At 41.7% G+C, this 15,607-nt stretch overlaps 1 protein-coding gene across 3 annotated transcripts in view; it reads right to left on the reverse strand.

Annotated features, from left to right (window-relative positions):
* TSNARE1 (t-SNARE domain containing 1) overlaps positions 1 to 15,607 on the reverse strand; it is a 441,704-nt gene that overhangs the window by 341,654 nt on the left and 84,443 nt on the right. For all 3 annotated transcript variants that reach the window (XM_030944149.1, XM_030944147.1, XM_030944148.1), the window contains exon 3: positions 15,145 to 15,267. In XM_030944149.1, the coding sequence (XP_030800009.1) occupies positions 15,145 to 15,229 (85 nt within the window). In that variant the 5' untranslated portion in view covers positions 15,230 to 15,267. The remainder of the gene's footprint in view (positions 1 to 15,144; positions 15,268 to 15,607) is intronic.

Here is a 15,607-nt window from a genome sequence, read left to right on the forward strand (position 1 = left end):
GCAGGTATCAATAAGCATTTTACCTTTTCTAACTTTAAACCTGGAAATAGAAACATCCTCTCTAAAAAAAGTAAAGCATTTAGCCCACCAGAACATCCAAATGGAGAATTAGCTTTGGACTTCCTGTGAAGCACTGAAGTTTGAAGGCCAGTTATCAAGTATATTTAAAAAAGGAAAATGAAAAGGAAAGAGAAAGGAAAAAAAAAAAGGTGCAGAACAGCTCCTGCATTAGAGCACACCAACACAAACTTGTTTATTTTTAAATGATTCATCTTCAAACCTGGCGGCGCTCCTCCTAGAAGGCAAAGTCAATATTCTGATCTATTTTTTGATCTTCTAAGTGCAGGCACAGGCAGAGGAAGCCAAGCTGGAGCCCAGGGGGAAGCATTTACACGCTGCAGCCCAGGAACCAGCCCTGCCACAAGGAAACTCCAGTTGGGCCCCAGCCTTGGGTTAATCACGATTTCATTTCCCAGCACTTGGCCAAGTCCTGTGCACGACTTCTGCTGCAGAGCCTTTCCTCCGTGGGCATGTGCTTCTGCCAAGCTGCAAATAAAACTGATCTCGGCCACTGGGGGTCATTAAAAGGCCTGTTAGAGCCTCCTCCCAGGAACTGAGCTACTTCTCATGCTGGAATCTGACATCTTCTCTCCTTTAAGGATTTCTCAGGACCTCTGCATTAAAATCCTTCAGGACTGGCAGCCACTAAATCATCTTTGTTTTCTGACACACTGTAGAGGCTTCTCCTGCTTTCCTGCCTCACTTAGATCTGACACAGTCATTGTTGGAATGCAAATCATCTCACAGAACCCATCCTAGGTGAATAAATATGACTTAGAAAACAACAAGAGAAGAAATTTAACAGAAGACAAATTCTCCTGACTCTTGAGTTGGTCTCCTGAGTGCTGTCCTGTCTGCAGGCTGGGCAGGAAAGGAAACCTTTCCAAGGAAGTGGTGGTAATACTCTCCTCCCTCCCCTCTTACATGTCAAGGAAGCAAGACACACATCAGGATCCTTTAGTAAAGCCTTTGGCATTGTTTCCCACAATATTCTCCTGGAGGAACTGGATGTTCATGGATTAGACAGGTTTTCTGTGTAAAAAACTGGCTGGTGGTGCATGGAGTTAAACCCAGGTGGTGGTGAAAGGAGTTAAATCCAGGTGGAGTTTAATCCAGGGGATGTTGCATGGAGTTAAATCCAAGTGGTGGTGAAAGGAGTTAAATCCAGGTGGTGGCTGGTCACAGGTGGGTCAGTACTGGGGACAGCCCTATTTAATATCTTTATTGATGATCTGGATGAGAGGGGGAATTTCAGCCTGGAGAAAAGGAGCCTCAGGGGGAACCTTCTCACTCTCCAGAACTCCCTGGCAGGAGGGTGGAACCAGGTGGGGTCTGGGCTCTGCTCCCAGGGAACAAGGGACAAGCCAAGAGGAAACAGCCTCATGTTACCCCAGGGGAAGGTTATGTCTGATTTTAGGAAAAATTTTTTCACAAAAATAGTTGTCAAGCATTGAAACAGAATGCCCAGGAAAGTGGCTGAAAGGAGAGCCCATGGTTCCCATGCAGATGCAGATCAGAGCTGGAGCTCCAGGGGATTTCAGGGTAAGGGTTGGGTTTGAGCACAAAGCCATTCCTCAGTCTGCACTGACCAGGATGTGGACTTAAAAATGCTCATGCCAAACTAGGGAAAGTATTTATACAGCACAAAAAGCTAATGTAATAAACAATGGCATTGCCTTTGCTTTGGGAAACCTGGAAAGCAGCAGGAGCAAGAGAGGGACTGAGAGATGGAGGATGAAAATAACTGGGGAAAAACTGGAAAGAAAAAGATGGCAGGGGGAATAAAGCTGAATTCCTGTTGTGTCTAAACCATCAGATATGGAGGGGGATTTTTAGAAATAGGAAATAGAGGGACAGCAAATCAAGCGGAATACCCAGCATTTCACCCCAAAAGCAGGGCTGGGTTTTGTTTTCAGCCAAAGGAGGAATTCACAGGGTGTTCCAGCAGTGAAACCCATCCTGCCTGACTCACAGCCCCCTGATTTAAATGCCACAGAGAAGAGATGCTACCAGGAGTTTTCCTGAGGTTTTCTACCGCAGGCAGGCACTGCCACTGTCTAGGGTGATGCTGAAATGCTGGCCTTGTCCTCAACCCCTCTCCCTCAGTTCTGAGGACATCTCAGACATGCCTGAAAGAAGTAAAAAACACAACAAAAAAAAAAAAAAAAAAAAAGGCAGGGGGAATGGTCCATTCAGACCAAAAAGGACAGGATGTTCTACCAGAAACAAAAGCATTGGAGAGCAGCAGAAAGACAAGCAGCCCTCCTCCCACCAAATAGACATCATCAAAATAAAAATAAAATAATTATTTTATATAATAAAATAATATGATATTATAAAATAAAATAATAAAAATAATAATTAAAATAAAAGTTGGATTCTTACCAAGTTGGATTTGACTTACCAAGTCAAATCTGAGCGTATGGAGGGAAAAAGGAGCATTGACATTAAGACACACTAACAAGTCAATTAAAATCCCTCATCTTGTTGGAGCAGAGGGTGTCAGGTATTCCCCAAATACAGTGTCCCAACCTCTCTGATCTCCAGGAATTTCAACCTCCCAAAAGGAAGCTCTTGTTTGCTACAGTGGCCATTTTCTTATTGTACATAAACATGAACTTTTTCTCCCTGTCAGGATGTAAATATGGCCTGGTTTCTTCTTCACTAATGAGCAATAAATGTGAAGACCCCATGGAGTTGAAAGAAAATTTGAAAAATAACTGAAAATACTGAAATTGTGTTAACAAATCCAAAATTTAAAAGTATGAATGAACAGCACTTTGGTTGAGCAGTAAGACCATAAAAGGAGAGGTATGAAATGACAATATGACTGAAACCTCCAAATTACATTTCAAAAACACACACACACTGCACATCCATTCCCCCCAGGTATGCACATCCTGTATATTTTTAGTGATTTTATTGTTGTTAGATCCTGGCTTGGAATTATCTGTGTATTGTTCAAAGTCCCGGCCATCTGGCTGCAGTCTGGCTGGTAAAGGAAAATCAACTGACATCTCCTCCTTCCCCACCTGGTTAACTCCTGCAGTACCTGAAATAAATCTAAAAAGAATGACTACTACAGGAGTGCAATAAAGGGTTCTTTTTGCTGCAGTTTGTCATAAACCCAAGTTCTTTGCAAACTGTATTTTACAGCAAACTCTCTTTCTAAATCTCTGCTTTACACCACCCTGCAGAAGTGAAAATAATAATAAAAAAGAACTCAGAGGAATGAGTGGGAGAAAGTGATACTGAAATCTTACTTTGGTCAGCCCATCACTTTGGTTGCCTCCACAGGTGGAAAAGTATAGGAGGTATGAAATTTCCAGACTCCCAGGACTGGTTTTTCCCTTCAAAACCTCTTTTTTAGGGGAGAATGGGATGGTTCCCAGTGGTCTTGCTTCCACACAGCTTCATATGCAACAGACCTGTTTTACATGCCAAGTGCAAGTCCACTGCTATTCCCAGCCCCAAAAGATGGATTTATGACTTTAAAAATCTTCAGAGGGATTTGTGACTTCAAAAAACCTTCTTTACATAACTTTGTCCCTCTACTTTGCCAGCAGTATCCCTGTTTCCATTTCTGTGTCTCTGTTAGGAGAAGAGAAGGAATAGAGAACATTGTATTTATGCAGCATGGTTGTGATCAGCTCTTCATTCTTCTGCTCCCCACTAAGGACCTGAGAAGAGCATTTAGAGAAAAAAAATAAAATAAAATCCCCCACCTAACCAAATAATGCTCTGTGCATTCACATGTATGGAATATTCTTTGTCTTTCTGAAAATCCACTCCCAAATCTCCTGGGTGAAGATTTCAAAGCAAGGAATGGCCAAACACACAGAAGTATCCATGGTAAATATTCCACTTTAGCACATTGCTGGGCACCAAGGGATTTAGGAGCAATCAGATTTGACTGGCCGTAAAAAAAACCAAAAACTAAAAAACCAACCAAACAAAAAAAATACAACAACAACAACAACAACAACAAAAAACAAAAACCAAACAAAAAAAAAAAAACAACAACCAAACAAACAAACAAAAAAACAAACAAAAAAAACAAGCAAAAGCAAAAACAAAAACAAAACAACCAAACAAAACAAAGAAAAACACCAAACCTACACTGGTTGAAATTTCAAGAGATCATTAAAAAACCTTCCAGAGCAGAAAGGGGAACCTTGGATGATCCACTCCCACACCCACAGCTGCATCATCAGGTACCCGGAGATCTCTGAGGTCTGACCTTAAGGAGATTCTGAAAATAGGACATAAGCTGTAAAAAAGCCCATTGGGAATATTTTAATCCTGGTACTGTATCTCCTAAGAATCACCTGCCTACCAATTCAACTTGATTTCCACTAAAATTATTGGCTTTAGAAGGAATTAAAGAATTTTTAATGTACTTAGCATGTGTTCATATAGAAAAAATAATAATGTCATCATCCCATTGCAGCCCTCAGCAGCCAGAAAAAAAAGTGAGAAACACAGAGATATCCCCAAAACATTTTTCCAGCTTGAGATTAAGAAATAATGGGAAATTGGTTTTACAAACACCTACACAACCATTTGTACATCTCAGAACCTCTTGAAGCTGCTTCTCCCACCCAACCACTGCAGCACCACAACTACCTTCAGCCACAGCAATAGCCACTGAACGTGCTCATAAATCCCAACCATTAATATCCAAGTCTAACAGAGAAATTCTGGGAAGATCTGCAATGCATACATGCTAACATCCAATTTAAAACCCCTCCTTGCTCCTAAATGCTTTCTATCCACACTTAATTCACCCTAATCCCCAATCTACCTGCCTACATCTGTCGAGTCCTTTCCCTGCTGATCTCTAATCCCTGCCCACTTCTAGCTGCCAGTGTCAGTCTCCAAGCCAACATCACCTGGAAGAAGAGATATTCAAAAATAATATTTCTGGACTGACATAATGGATAAAAGCTTATTCCTTTTTTTTTTTTTTTTTTCCCTCTCCACTCAAATTCTGTTTGTGTCATATGTATTTGGGTCAGCTCTGTCTACCCCTCCATTATGCACAGAAGTGAGATTTGTGTGTGTTCTGCAAATAAATACATCCTTAGAGTGGGGCTGCAGAACAGAAATCCACAACTGTGTTGTCCCAGGGTGACTTTATGATGCTTGTATCCACACTCATCTGTTCTGTTTATGCTGGATATTAAGTCCTGCACCTTTAAGACTGGTTCCAAAAGCAAGGAGGAAGGAAAAGGAGCTCTCCTTTGCTTTGCACACACAACAAGAACTCTCTCTCTGATCCACAAAAAGACTTTCTGAGTTTACCATCTCTTCAAAAAAACAAAAGGTTTATTGTTTAATATCATTAATTTTTAATGCTTATGAATGCTTATTAAACAGTTTTTTTACACTTCTCCCCCCAAAAAATTTCTTTTCTCTCGAGAAAGTGAATGGAAAGGTGGCTAAATTTTGCCCTTTAAAAAATTCATCCCTTTAAATGTTCCCTTCCAAATTTGTCCCAAACCAAAATATGTGTTTTTTCAGTATCTCTATAAATCTCCATCCCCATTTTCTTGGCAGAAGGTAATGCCATAAAACTCCACTTGCATTTTCAAAGAGAAAAAGGAAAATTCACTCCCACACAGAGGATGCTAAATTCTTTTATTTCTAATAAGAAAATTATTTCAATTAAGAAATTTTACATCCTTGACAATTTAATTAAGTGGATAATACTAGGTATAGGAGGGGAAAGAAACAAGAAAACAGGGAATTTAAGAGATTTGCACCTGGCCACACTATTGGAGTAGTGACAGAGGGACCAAGACATGGATGTGCTCTCCAAAAGATCAGACACTTGGTAGGCTACAAGCTGCATTCATGAACAGAGATTTTGTTGATTTATCTATTATTACTTTAAATATTAATATTGTTAATACAAATAATATATTAACATCTCAAACCTGCAGAGTTCCATCTCACTCCTGTAGCACCCATTGTCCACATCACAACAGCACAGGCAACAGAGATGTTTTTCTTTCCTAAACTTTATCCCAGGTTTGAGACTTTTTGGATTAGTTCACTTTCACAGCCAAAACCCTGAGTGGAAATTCTGCAGCAGCAAAAAAACCAAAAAAACAATTCTGGAGCAATTCAGTTAATATCAAGTTTGGTTTGCAGCCAAAGATCAGGGTGAGGTAGCACAGTCTCACCTGGGCTATGAATCTGAGCTGTGCCAGTGTCTGATTCACACCTGGGGAATTCTTGGGACAAAGCAAATTCCTGCCAGGAACTATTGCAGCTCTTCTTCCAATGCCCAGGAATGTCCACTCCCAAATTTCCTGGGGTTATTACAGCCATAGTGGAGGAGACAGAGCATCACTGTACATGGCTATCCAAACTAGGACAGACCAGGCTGAATTCAATTTCAACCTCATTTGGTTTCCTGATGAGCACATTAATAAAAAAGCCAAAAAAGCAATAGGAAAAAAAAAAGACCTTTTAGCAGCCATAAGGGCAATAAAAAGTGTCAGCATCTTCCCAAGAAGGAAATACAACATGGAGTGGATAAAGCTGCGTTAGAAATGGCAGTCTGCTTCTGGACACCACCTTTTCCAGTGAAGTTTGGGGTTTCTTCTATTAATATTGCAGGAAAGGAATTGCAGAACCTCAGGAAAAAATGCTGGCTGGAGTATTTAGCCTGTCTGGATGCTGATTCTGCTTCCTCCCTGGGGAGACAGCTTGATGAACCATACTGGGATGCAGCCACCACACCAGACACTGGAAATATTCCAGCAAACCTGGAATAAGCTCTGATTTGCTCTACCCTTGATTTCAGAATGAAACCATCCCGGCAGCACATCTGCCTGGCACAGCAGGACACCAGGGAGCACTGGGATGTGCAGGTAGGGACAGCTCTGATGGAAAATCAAACAGCTGCAGAAGGGCTGCTCCAGCCTCAGCCTATTTCCCATGGATCCCCTTTCAGCAAACATGGACAGATGTTCATGCAAGGTCATGCAGCAATCCCACTGCTCAGTTTCAGCTGTATCTTGTTTCAGGTGGACTTTTTTGCAGGCACAGATCAAGAAAAACAAGCTGCAGATCCTATCCGAAGCATTGGGTAGAGTCAGGATGGAAAGAACAGAATGCAAAGCACAGGGTGGAAGCCCAGTGGTGTAGAAAATGTTGAGGAAGCCTTGTAGCACTTGCAGGAATTTCACAATACAGCCAAGCACTCCCTTATGGCTTGTTGGAGAAGTGCTCTGCTCTCCTGACCAGGGAAGTGCTCTTGAGAAACTGAGGAAGTTTCAAAATCACACAATTGGATTCAATCTACAGAATTAAAGAATCTTGGAAGCGTTGATCAGAGAATCACAGAAATACAGAATGGTTTGGGTTGGAAGGGACCTGAAAGATCATCCAGTTTGACCCCCCTGCCATGGGCAGGGACACCTTCTACCATCCCAGGTTGCTCCAAACCCCACCCAACCTGGCTTTAAATACTTCCAGGGATGGAGCAGCCACAGTTTCTCTGGGCAGCCTGTGCCAGGGCTTCAACTCCCTCACATGGAAGAATTTCTTCCTCACATATCTTGCCTCTTTCAGTTTAAAATCACTGATGTCTTGTCCAGGCCTGAACAGCTCAAACAAGAGCTGGAACAAAGTTTGAATGAGGCAGTAGCTGAGTTTTATTTTGTTAATAAAACTTTTTTTCCCTCTGCCTCCAAAACCAAGAAAAGCTTTTGAAAGAGCAGCCAGAAGGGAAAAGATATTGGGCTAAATTCATTTCAGGAGCTGAAACTAAAGCACAGGGCAGTGTCTTCTCCTTTAGGAAAATAAATCCATGTGGAAAGACATCCAAGAAGGGCAGCCCCAGGTGTGGACACACATTGGGAAATGAACCACAAGAACATTCATGGAATCACAGAATCACAGAATGGCCTGGGCAGGAAAGGACCTTAAAAAACATCTGGTTCCAAACATCTGCAATGGGCAGGGACACTTTGCACTGGACACCTTCCACCAGCAACATTAATTCTGTTTTGCTTTCCCTACCAAGGCACCTCTAGCACACAACAAGCCAGCTCTGGGCAGAGGATCTTCTTAAACTACTTCTAATTCCACTGTAATTGAGTGGAAAATGAAGCAAGCTGTTCTGAGCTGTTCTGATATTTAAATGCATTTCCAGCTGAAATGCCTAAGGAAAGGTGAGTGTCTTTGATTTCTGATTTTCTGTCAAACACTGGGACCGCCAGCATGAGTTTTATATGTTTGCATTAAAAATGCTTTGGATAACCAAGACTAGCAAATAAAATTGGTAAAAAAAAGAGTTTATTTTACCCAAGAGTTTTTTGTATTGGTTTGTTGGTTTTGTTGCTTGTTTTTTTCCTGCTAAGAAGTTGTCAGATCACCCTCACATATTTCATTAAAATACTTATTTATTCCAATGGTGTCTTCTGGTTTTGCTAGTTATATAAATAAATGCATAACCACTTCCAATTCCTGAAATACTGAAATTATAGCAAAATGCTCAGTATAATGTTAAAAGTGCTAAAAGGGATAGGGCAGAGGTTTTCAAAACAAACAGTTTCAAAGTCAATTCATGTTTGAAAGTTAATTCTCCTGGCAATTCCTTTTGCTATAAAACATGTTGTTCATTATTCTTTAATATGTTTTCTTAAGTTTAGTCTTATTAATTCATTAAATCATTGCTAAGATCTACAAGAACTGGATGTAAGGCAGAGAAGATCTAAATCTAGTGAAAATGGACTAAGAAAATAAATATATAACTTTTGGAAGTTTTGCACAATAGCAGAGAAACAATATGAAATAGTTCTGTAGATGCCACAAAAATGTTTTTGGGATTGTCTAGTGAGAGATCATCTTATTATGATTTTTCTGTATTGATTGCACTTAGACTTTAACTTGCACTTTAATAATGACTTATTAAATATGACACTCAACTCCTCAACTTCTGTGGGACCACAAATTCAAGAAAATATGATGAGACCCAAGACTTAGAAGCCAAAGTCAATCGTTAAGACTCTCAGAAATGTTTTACACAGCATTTGACAAGCCACTTTATTGTTTACCACTTTCCAAATTAGAGACAAGTCCGGGGGAAACCTTGGCGCAATGTTTGTGAACCCATCTAAGCATGACAGAGAAAAGGTGCTACAGGAGGTCACATCTTCAGTCCTTCCTTCTTTGAGGCTTGGACTTGATGATCTTGAAGGTCTTTTTGAACTTTAATGATTCTGTAATTCCACACTTGACAGGACTCCATCCCAAAAGCAGTTTGTTTGAATTACTGCATGTGATCTGGCCCAGCCCTTCAGTTTGAGACTTCAGCCTTTGGAAACACCACTCCTAATATTGCATAGTAGCTTTGAACAGCCCCCCAAAATCAACAATTTTGTTCTTGCTTTCTTTCACTGTTTTTAACCCTTTCTAGCACTCTTTCCTGAGGACATTTAAATGCATGATTTTGGATAGTGTTGCCACAACCAGACCTGGACCTCCCACCAGCCCCTCTGGACAATGCCCTTCACTGCAATGACCACAGGTTTCAAATTCCCTTCAGCAAAGCATCCCAAGTACTGGAATTAATTTAAGAAGCCAGTGCAAAACCAAAGCAGTGCTCAGACCCCAAGAGAGCAGGATTAACCACCTACTCTGTGTAAATTAACCCCAGGGGGACTCCCTGTGTATTCAGGAGTTTGTTCTGTGCTTCAGCCCTTTGCAGCCTCGAGATGTGGGGCTGGCAGTGGATTCCTTCCCATGGTTTGGCACCAGACCTGGGGCTGCAGTGAGCCCACGTGGGGGTCAGGTGTGCTGGGGTTTTCCACAAAGGGATGGGACTGTTGGGACACCTTCCTTGAGCTTTATTGCAGCATCAGCCTCATTACATGGTTGAGACAATTGAAAGATGACAGCAGCTCATGTCCTGCCAGCAGCAGCCAAAGATTTCTTTGTTACAGAGCATTTTCAAGACTTTCCAGCCAACAGCATATTGCTAAAGCCTACAGACAGTTGTTCTAGCCAATCACTAAAAGTACACATACACCTGCCTCACACAATGCTTGCCTGTCTGCTTTCTATTAACAATTCACAATACTTCATTATTAAGCTTAAAACCTTCTACTATTTTACTAAGTATATTTTTCTGCAGTCTTAAGGTCTATCTTAGCCAAGCCTAAAACTCAAGCTATTGTTTCATGGCTTTGCTTGCTATAGCATTCTTAATTTTTGTACTTTCAAACTTTGCAGCTGCAGCTAGCTCTAAGTTTTCTGTTCTTTCTGTTTCCAAGGCCTGCTTTTACAGCTTTCTGGAAATCTTCTTACTTTTACTATTTCCCACATTTCCCCCTCTGGGTACAACCACAAAGAAACTCTCTTAACTTTGCTGCTTATTGACTACCTTTCTAGAAATCTTCTTACCTTTACTATTTCCCACAGTCAGGCCATGGTGCTGGTTTGTACCTGAGCTTCTGAGTGAGTTTTGCCCCAAAAACAGAGCTTCTGCCAGCCCCACCCCACCAGAGGGGTCACCATCATCTGAACATCCCCCTCCCATGGAGCACAGGAGCTCTGTGACTCTGCCAAACTTGGAGGCAACCATGAACTCCATGGTGTGTTTTTTAACGACAAATAATTTTCCTGACCTGCTAGAAAAAGAGGGAAATAGGATTGGAGAGGACAGAAGGGTGGTTCATCTGTAAGGAATATTGGATATTTGGGAAAAACTCTTCACTGAAAGGGCTGTCAAGCCCTGGAGCAGGGAAGTGGCGGAGTCACTATCCCTGCGGGGATTTACAAGATGTGTAGATTTTGGGGACTTGGTTTAGTGGTAGACCTGGCAGTGCTTGAGGACTTGGATTTGAGGATCTCAGAGGGCTTTTCCCACCTAAACAATTCCATGACAGGTCAGTGACAGCACTGGCACATGACTTTCCACCCAAGGGCTGGTTGATGCAGCACAGAGGCAGGTGAGCAGTAGAGATAGGAGGGCAAAGAAAATTATAGACCTGGTTCCATGAAAAAAAAATGTTAGAAAAAATAATTTTAGAAAAAATCATTTAACAATTGCTAAGTATTAACATGATAATTAGGTGATTTATACGCAGAGAACACTGCCAAGGACAACTTGCAGGGACCAATCTCATTTTGTTCAGTGACAAGATAACCAACCTTATCCAACCAGGAAAAAGACTCACATGTGATATATCTTGAGTACAACCCTGGCCAGAGTCCCACACAAAATCTTCAGGAGAAAGTGAGGGGGAAATGGTCTAAATGAAGTCACAGCCAAATTAAGCACTGACCCAGCAGTCCCTTGAGCTCACCTGGAAGCAATACACTGCTGGAATATGAAATTAACCTTACCTTTTCAGAGCTGGCATTTAATGTCCAGGTTACAGTAAGGTTAATAAAAGCAGTGTTAAAAATTTCCTGTCTTGTGGCATTTTAATCCAAGCTATTTAAATTCCCTGACCTATATGCCTCCTTGTGTAAGGCAGGTTTTGTTCATTTTCCCCACAAAAAGATGGTTTTGGGAAGGTGGGTTGAGGATGGTAGAGAGTGCAGGTTGGACACAGGAGGATCCAGAGTTCCCTACTGCTGTACAGTGTTTGTTGTCTGTTTATCTTAGACATGTCACATTACTTAAAAAGTACTATTTTTTAAGTCAATATTTTCCATTTCTTGGGTTTAAACTTAAAGGAAAAAGAAAAACAAAACAACAACAACAAAAAAACAAACAAACAAAAAACCAAACAAAAAACCAAAACAACAACTTTCTACTACGTGCTTTCTAATTTGTCCATGCAACACCAATGCCCAGATGAAGCCCAGAGACGCTCCTACAAGGAAACAGGGGAACACGTGGATTTACAATGATTTTGGGGATTTCTCATGAGGATATGAGAAGCAGATGTTGCTGGAGGAGGTTGTAACTACCAGCTGCAAAGCAGGGACATGGATTATGCCTCCTCCTGCCACTCCTGGCTGTCCCTCAGTGGCTGTGGGACAGCCAAAGTCCCAAAGTGCTCTACTCCAGGTAATCCTGGTGATCCTGCTTGTGACACACCTCAGGGTGCTCCTTGGTTAAGGACACAGAACATCTGAGTTCTGCTGAGCTTCTCTCTCCCTCCTCCTAAAACCTGCCAATATTAAAATAATAATAATAATGATGAAAAAACCCTAGTTTTTGCTTTCCCCAAGAAATCCTGGATATCCACCATCAAAACCAGAGTCTGAACTAGAGTTCTCTGACACCAAGGTGTGCAGGGCCAAACCAAATTTCCAAACACACTGCCTCAGGATCCTCCCCAAACTCTGCAGATGGAGTCTGTGGATCTCCCTAATTAGGCTGGTCAGCAACATTAACCTCCACACGGCCTGAGGATGGGCTCTGAGTCCATCCATCATCACATCAGCCCAGAGCCAAGGGGATCACCTTCAAGTAATTAAACTTTCCCATCCTGGCTGCACATTTGGATTGAGCATGGAAGAAACAGAGCCAAGGCAAACAGATGCATAAGCACAGAGGAAACCTCCATGGCAGTATCACCCCTCATTAAACAAAACCAAACTAAACCTGAGCCCACTTTTCTTTGCTCTCTGTGTTACAGATGAAGCAGTTCCATCCCCAACATCTTTATTGCTGCTCTATCTCAGGGTTTTCTGCTGGATATTGAATATTACCACTGGACCGCTATTGGACATTTACCTGCAGGGATACCTGGTTTTATTTATTTATTATCTACAAAGAGAGGGAGAGGTTTAAAGCACATACAGAACATTCCTATTAAGGTCTGTCCCTGCTGAGAGCAGAGACACAAATGCTGGTGGGAAGGCCATGCTCCTTTGTTCCAGCCACACCATGATCTAATACAAAAGGCAATTTTTCTTAGCAAACCAGTCATCCATTGTCCAGAAGCAGGAGGCAGATAATTAGTGCTGCATTACCCTCTCCTGGCACTTAATTAATGGAATATTTGGGGATGCTGTGACAAAAGTCATCCGAAGTGTCCATCTTCTGTGGCAAAGGGACACAGGTTCAGATGAGCATGGAACAGAATCACAGAATGCCAAGTTGGAAAGGAACCTCAAGGATCATCTGATCCAACCTCTCCTGGCAAAAGCACAGCCTGGACAAGACGGCCCAGCACTCCATCCAGATGAGCTTTAAAATTGTCCAACATTCAGGTATCCGCCACTTCTCTGGGGAGGTTATTCTAAAGGCTGATTGTTCTCATTGCAAAACATTTTACTCTTGTCTGAGTCTCTGATAATCTTCCCAGGAGTAACTTGCACACAATACCCCAATCTTTGCCATCTGAAAAGAGAATCTTCATCTCATTTGTGGCCACCCCTTAAATGCTGGAACAAAATGAAAAGGTCTCCCCTAAACCTTCTTTTCTCAAGGTTGGATAAACCCACTTCTGACTGAGACACACAGAAAGGAAACTTCTCCAAGATGCCTTGGTCAATGCAAACAGATCCCTCCCCTTGCAACCTTTTCCACAGGGATGCTTAGATAAGGGACCAACCAGTTTTGGCTGGCTGGGAAAATCCACGCTGGAGGACCCTGGAGATGCATCCATGGCAATGCCACCAGACAGGATGTGTCCAAGCCTGGAGGGGAAACCAGCACTCAAGTCTAAGCCATAATCCAGAGCACCAACAGGCTCTGCTGGGCAGCCAACACACCGTGGCAGTTTCAAAATAACTGAATTTTCCACACCAGCCCCTCTTTGCCATACACTAAGGGTGGCTTCAGTATCACAGCTCCAACTGCCAAGCTGAGGACAAGCTGGGAACAATAAGGAATGCCTTCAAATATTCAGAGATTTCAAGTGTCTTGAGTTATTCTGTGAATTTGCATTAAAAACAGAGGTTCTTTCATACAGCACAATAAATATTCTTTTCTTTTTAATCTAAGCTACAATGCATTGAGGTCGATTGTTTGTCTAATCCACATTTCAACTCTGTTTTCTTACGGATCTTTGATTGTGCCCAAGTATCCCATTCTTCCTTGCTTTTATGCCTTTAATTTTGTCTTTCAGAATAGCCTAAAAAAATCACTATTTACAACTGAACAGACAACTTGTACTTACTTCAATACCTTCTTCCTGTTCAAAGAAAAAAAAAACAATCAAAATTAAACCCAAATTTCTAAGAAGAGAGAAACCCAAGAGAAACTTCTGTTTTTATAATATATATATATATATATATATATATATATATATATATTTCCATCCAGGGAGAACCACTATTTGTGAAACAAAAAAAAAACGTTTCCCAAAGAACATTTGCAACCTTCAAAACATGAACACCAAATCAGGCTGTGCTAGTGAATATTGAAATCAAAGGCAAGTGGAGAGAGTGGTGACGTTCTTCCCTGGTGAAGAAAGGAAAAGAGATCCTTTTGCCATGTTACCAGAGCAAGCCACGTCCAGGAACAAAATGAAGGATGTGTTCCAGATAAAAAGACTTGCTCAAAGGCAGACTAGATAAGCCCACATCAGCCCTAGAGCTGGTCTGGCCTCTGCTCAAAAAAACAACACAAAGAGAGAATCCAGGGCCATTTTCAAGCCACTGTTTAAGGTTTCAGCATTTCCTGACTGAGTTTTTGATCCTGTTTGCCACATCCAAGCATGTTTCCCAGATTCAAGCAGCTTCCACATCAAAGTTATCCTCTGGGAAAGCACAGCCCACTGCATTTTGTACATCCTCTCATCTACTCCCTCCATCTGCCAGCCTTAGAACAACTATTGAGACAAACTTCTTGTAAAGGTGATGGGGAGATGACAAAAGACACAAGCCATACTGCATTTCTCCTTCTGGTTCGCCAAAATTCCTCCAAAACCCTCATTAGTCCTGCTCTCCCATGGCACAGCCTCAAATTCTCAGCATGGTCAGGCCTCAATCACACTGATCAAACTGCAAAAGTTTGGGTTTCACCTTTGAAAATCAGCGTCAGGAATGACCCCTGGTGAGGGTGTGACATTTACACAGCAGCCACAGAGAACATGAGCAAGTCAAACTTCAGCCCTCAGGGAACCAGGTGGAATAAATTACAGCAGGGGATCAATACTTCACCTAGAGGTTGATAGCCTTGTCTCGAAGGGCCTCCAAATGGGTTCCTGCTCCCAAATCCACTCCCATCAATGGATCCATAAGACATTTTCTGGATAGTGATGGATGCTGGATTACACTTCAGACCTAAAAAACAGAAAAAAAAAGACAGGCACAGCCCTGTTAGAAGTCAGTTAAACCCCAGAAGCCTAAGAAAAAAAGAGGACTGAGAAGGAAAATAAAAGACACAGGGCAATCTCCAAACTTCAGCATGCCCACCTGCAAAAAAATTAAAAGCACTAAAATCCAGGTGTTTTGGACTACAAATGGTTTTGAGGGCAAGCAAGTCATTTGACCTCCCTGTGTCTCATTTTCTCCACTGATAAAGGGCAACTTTTAATTCCTTGCTGTTCACAAAGTGCTTTGAGATCCTGAGCTGGAAGGTAAAGACTTAAGCACTCGATCAAAAAAAAAAGGTGATGCTGTC

The sequence above is a fragment of the Camarhynchus parvulus genome, chromosome 2 (genome assembly GCF_901933205.1).
Source record: "Camarhynchus parvulus chromosome 2, STF_HiC, whole genome shotgun sequence".
Classification (NCBI taxonomy): domain Eukaryota; kingdom Metazoa; phylum Chordata; class Aves; order Passeriformes; family Thraupidae; genus Camarhynchus; species Camarhynchus parvulus.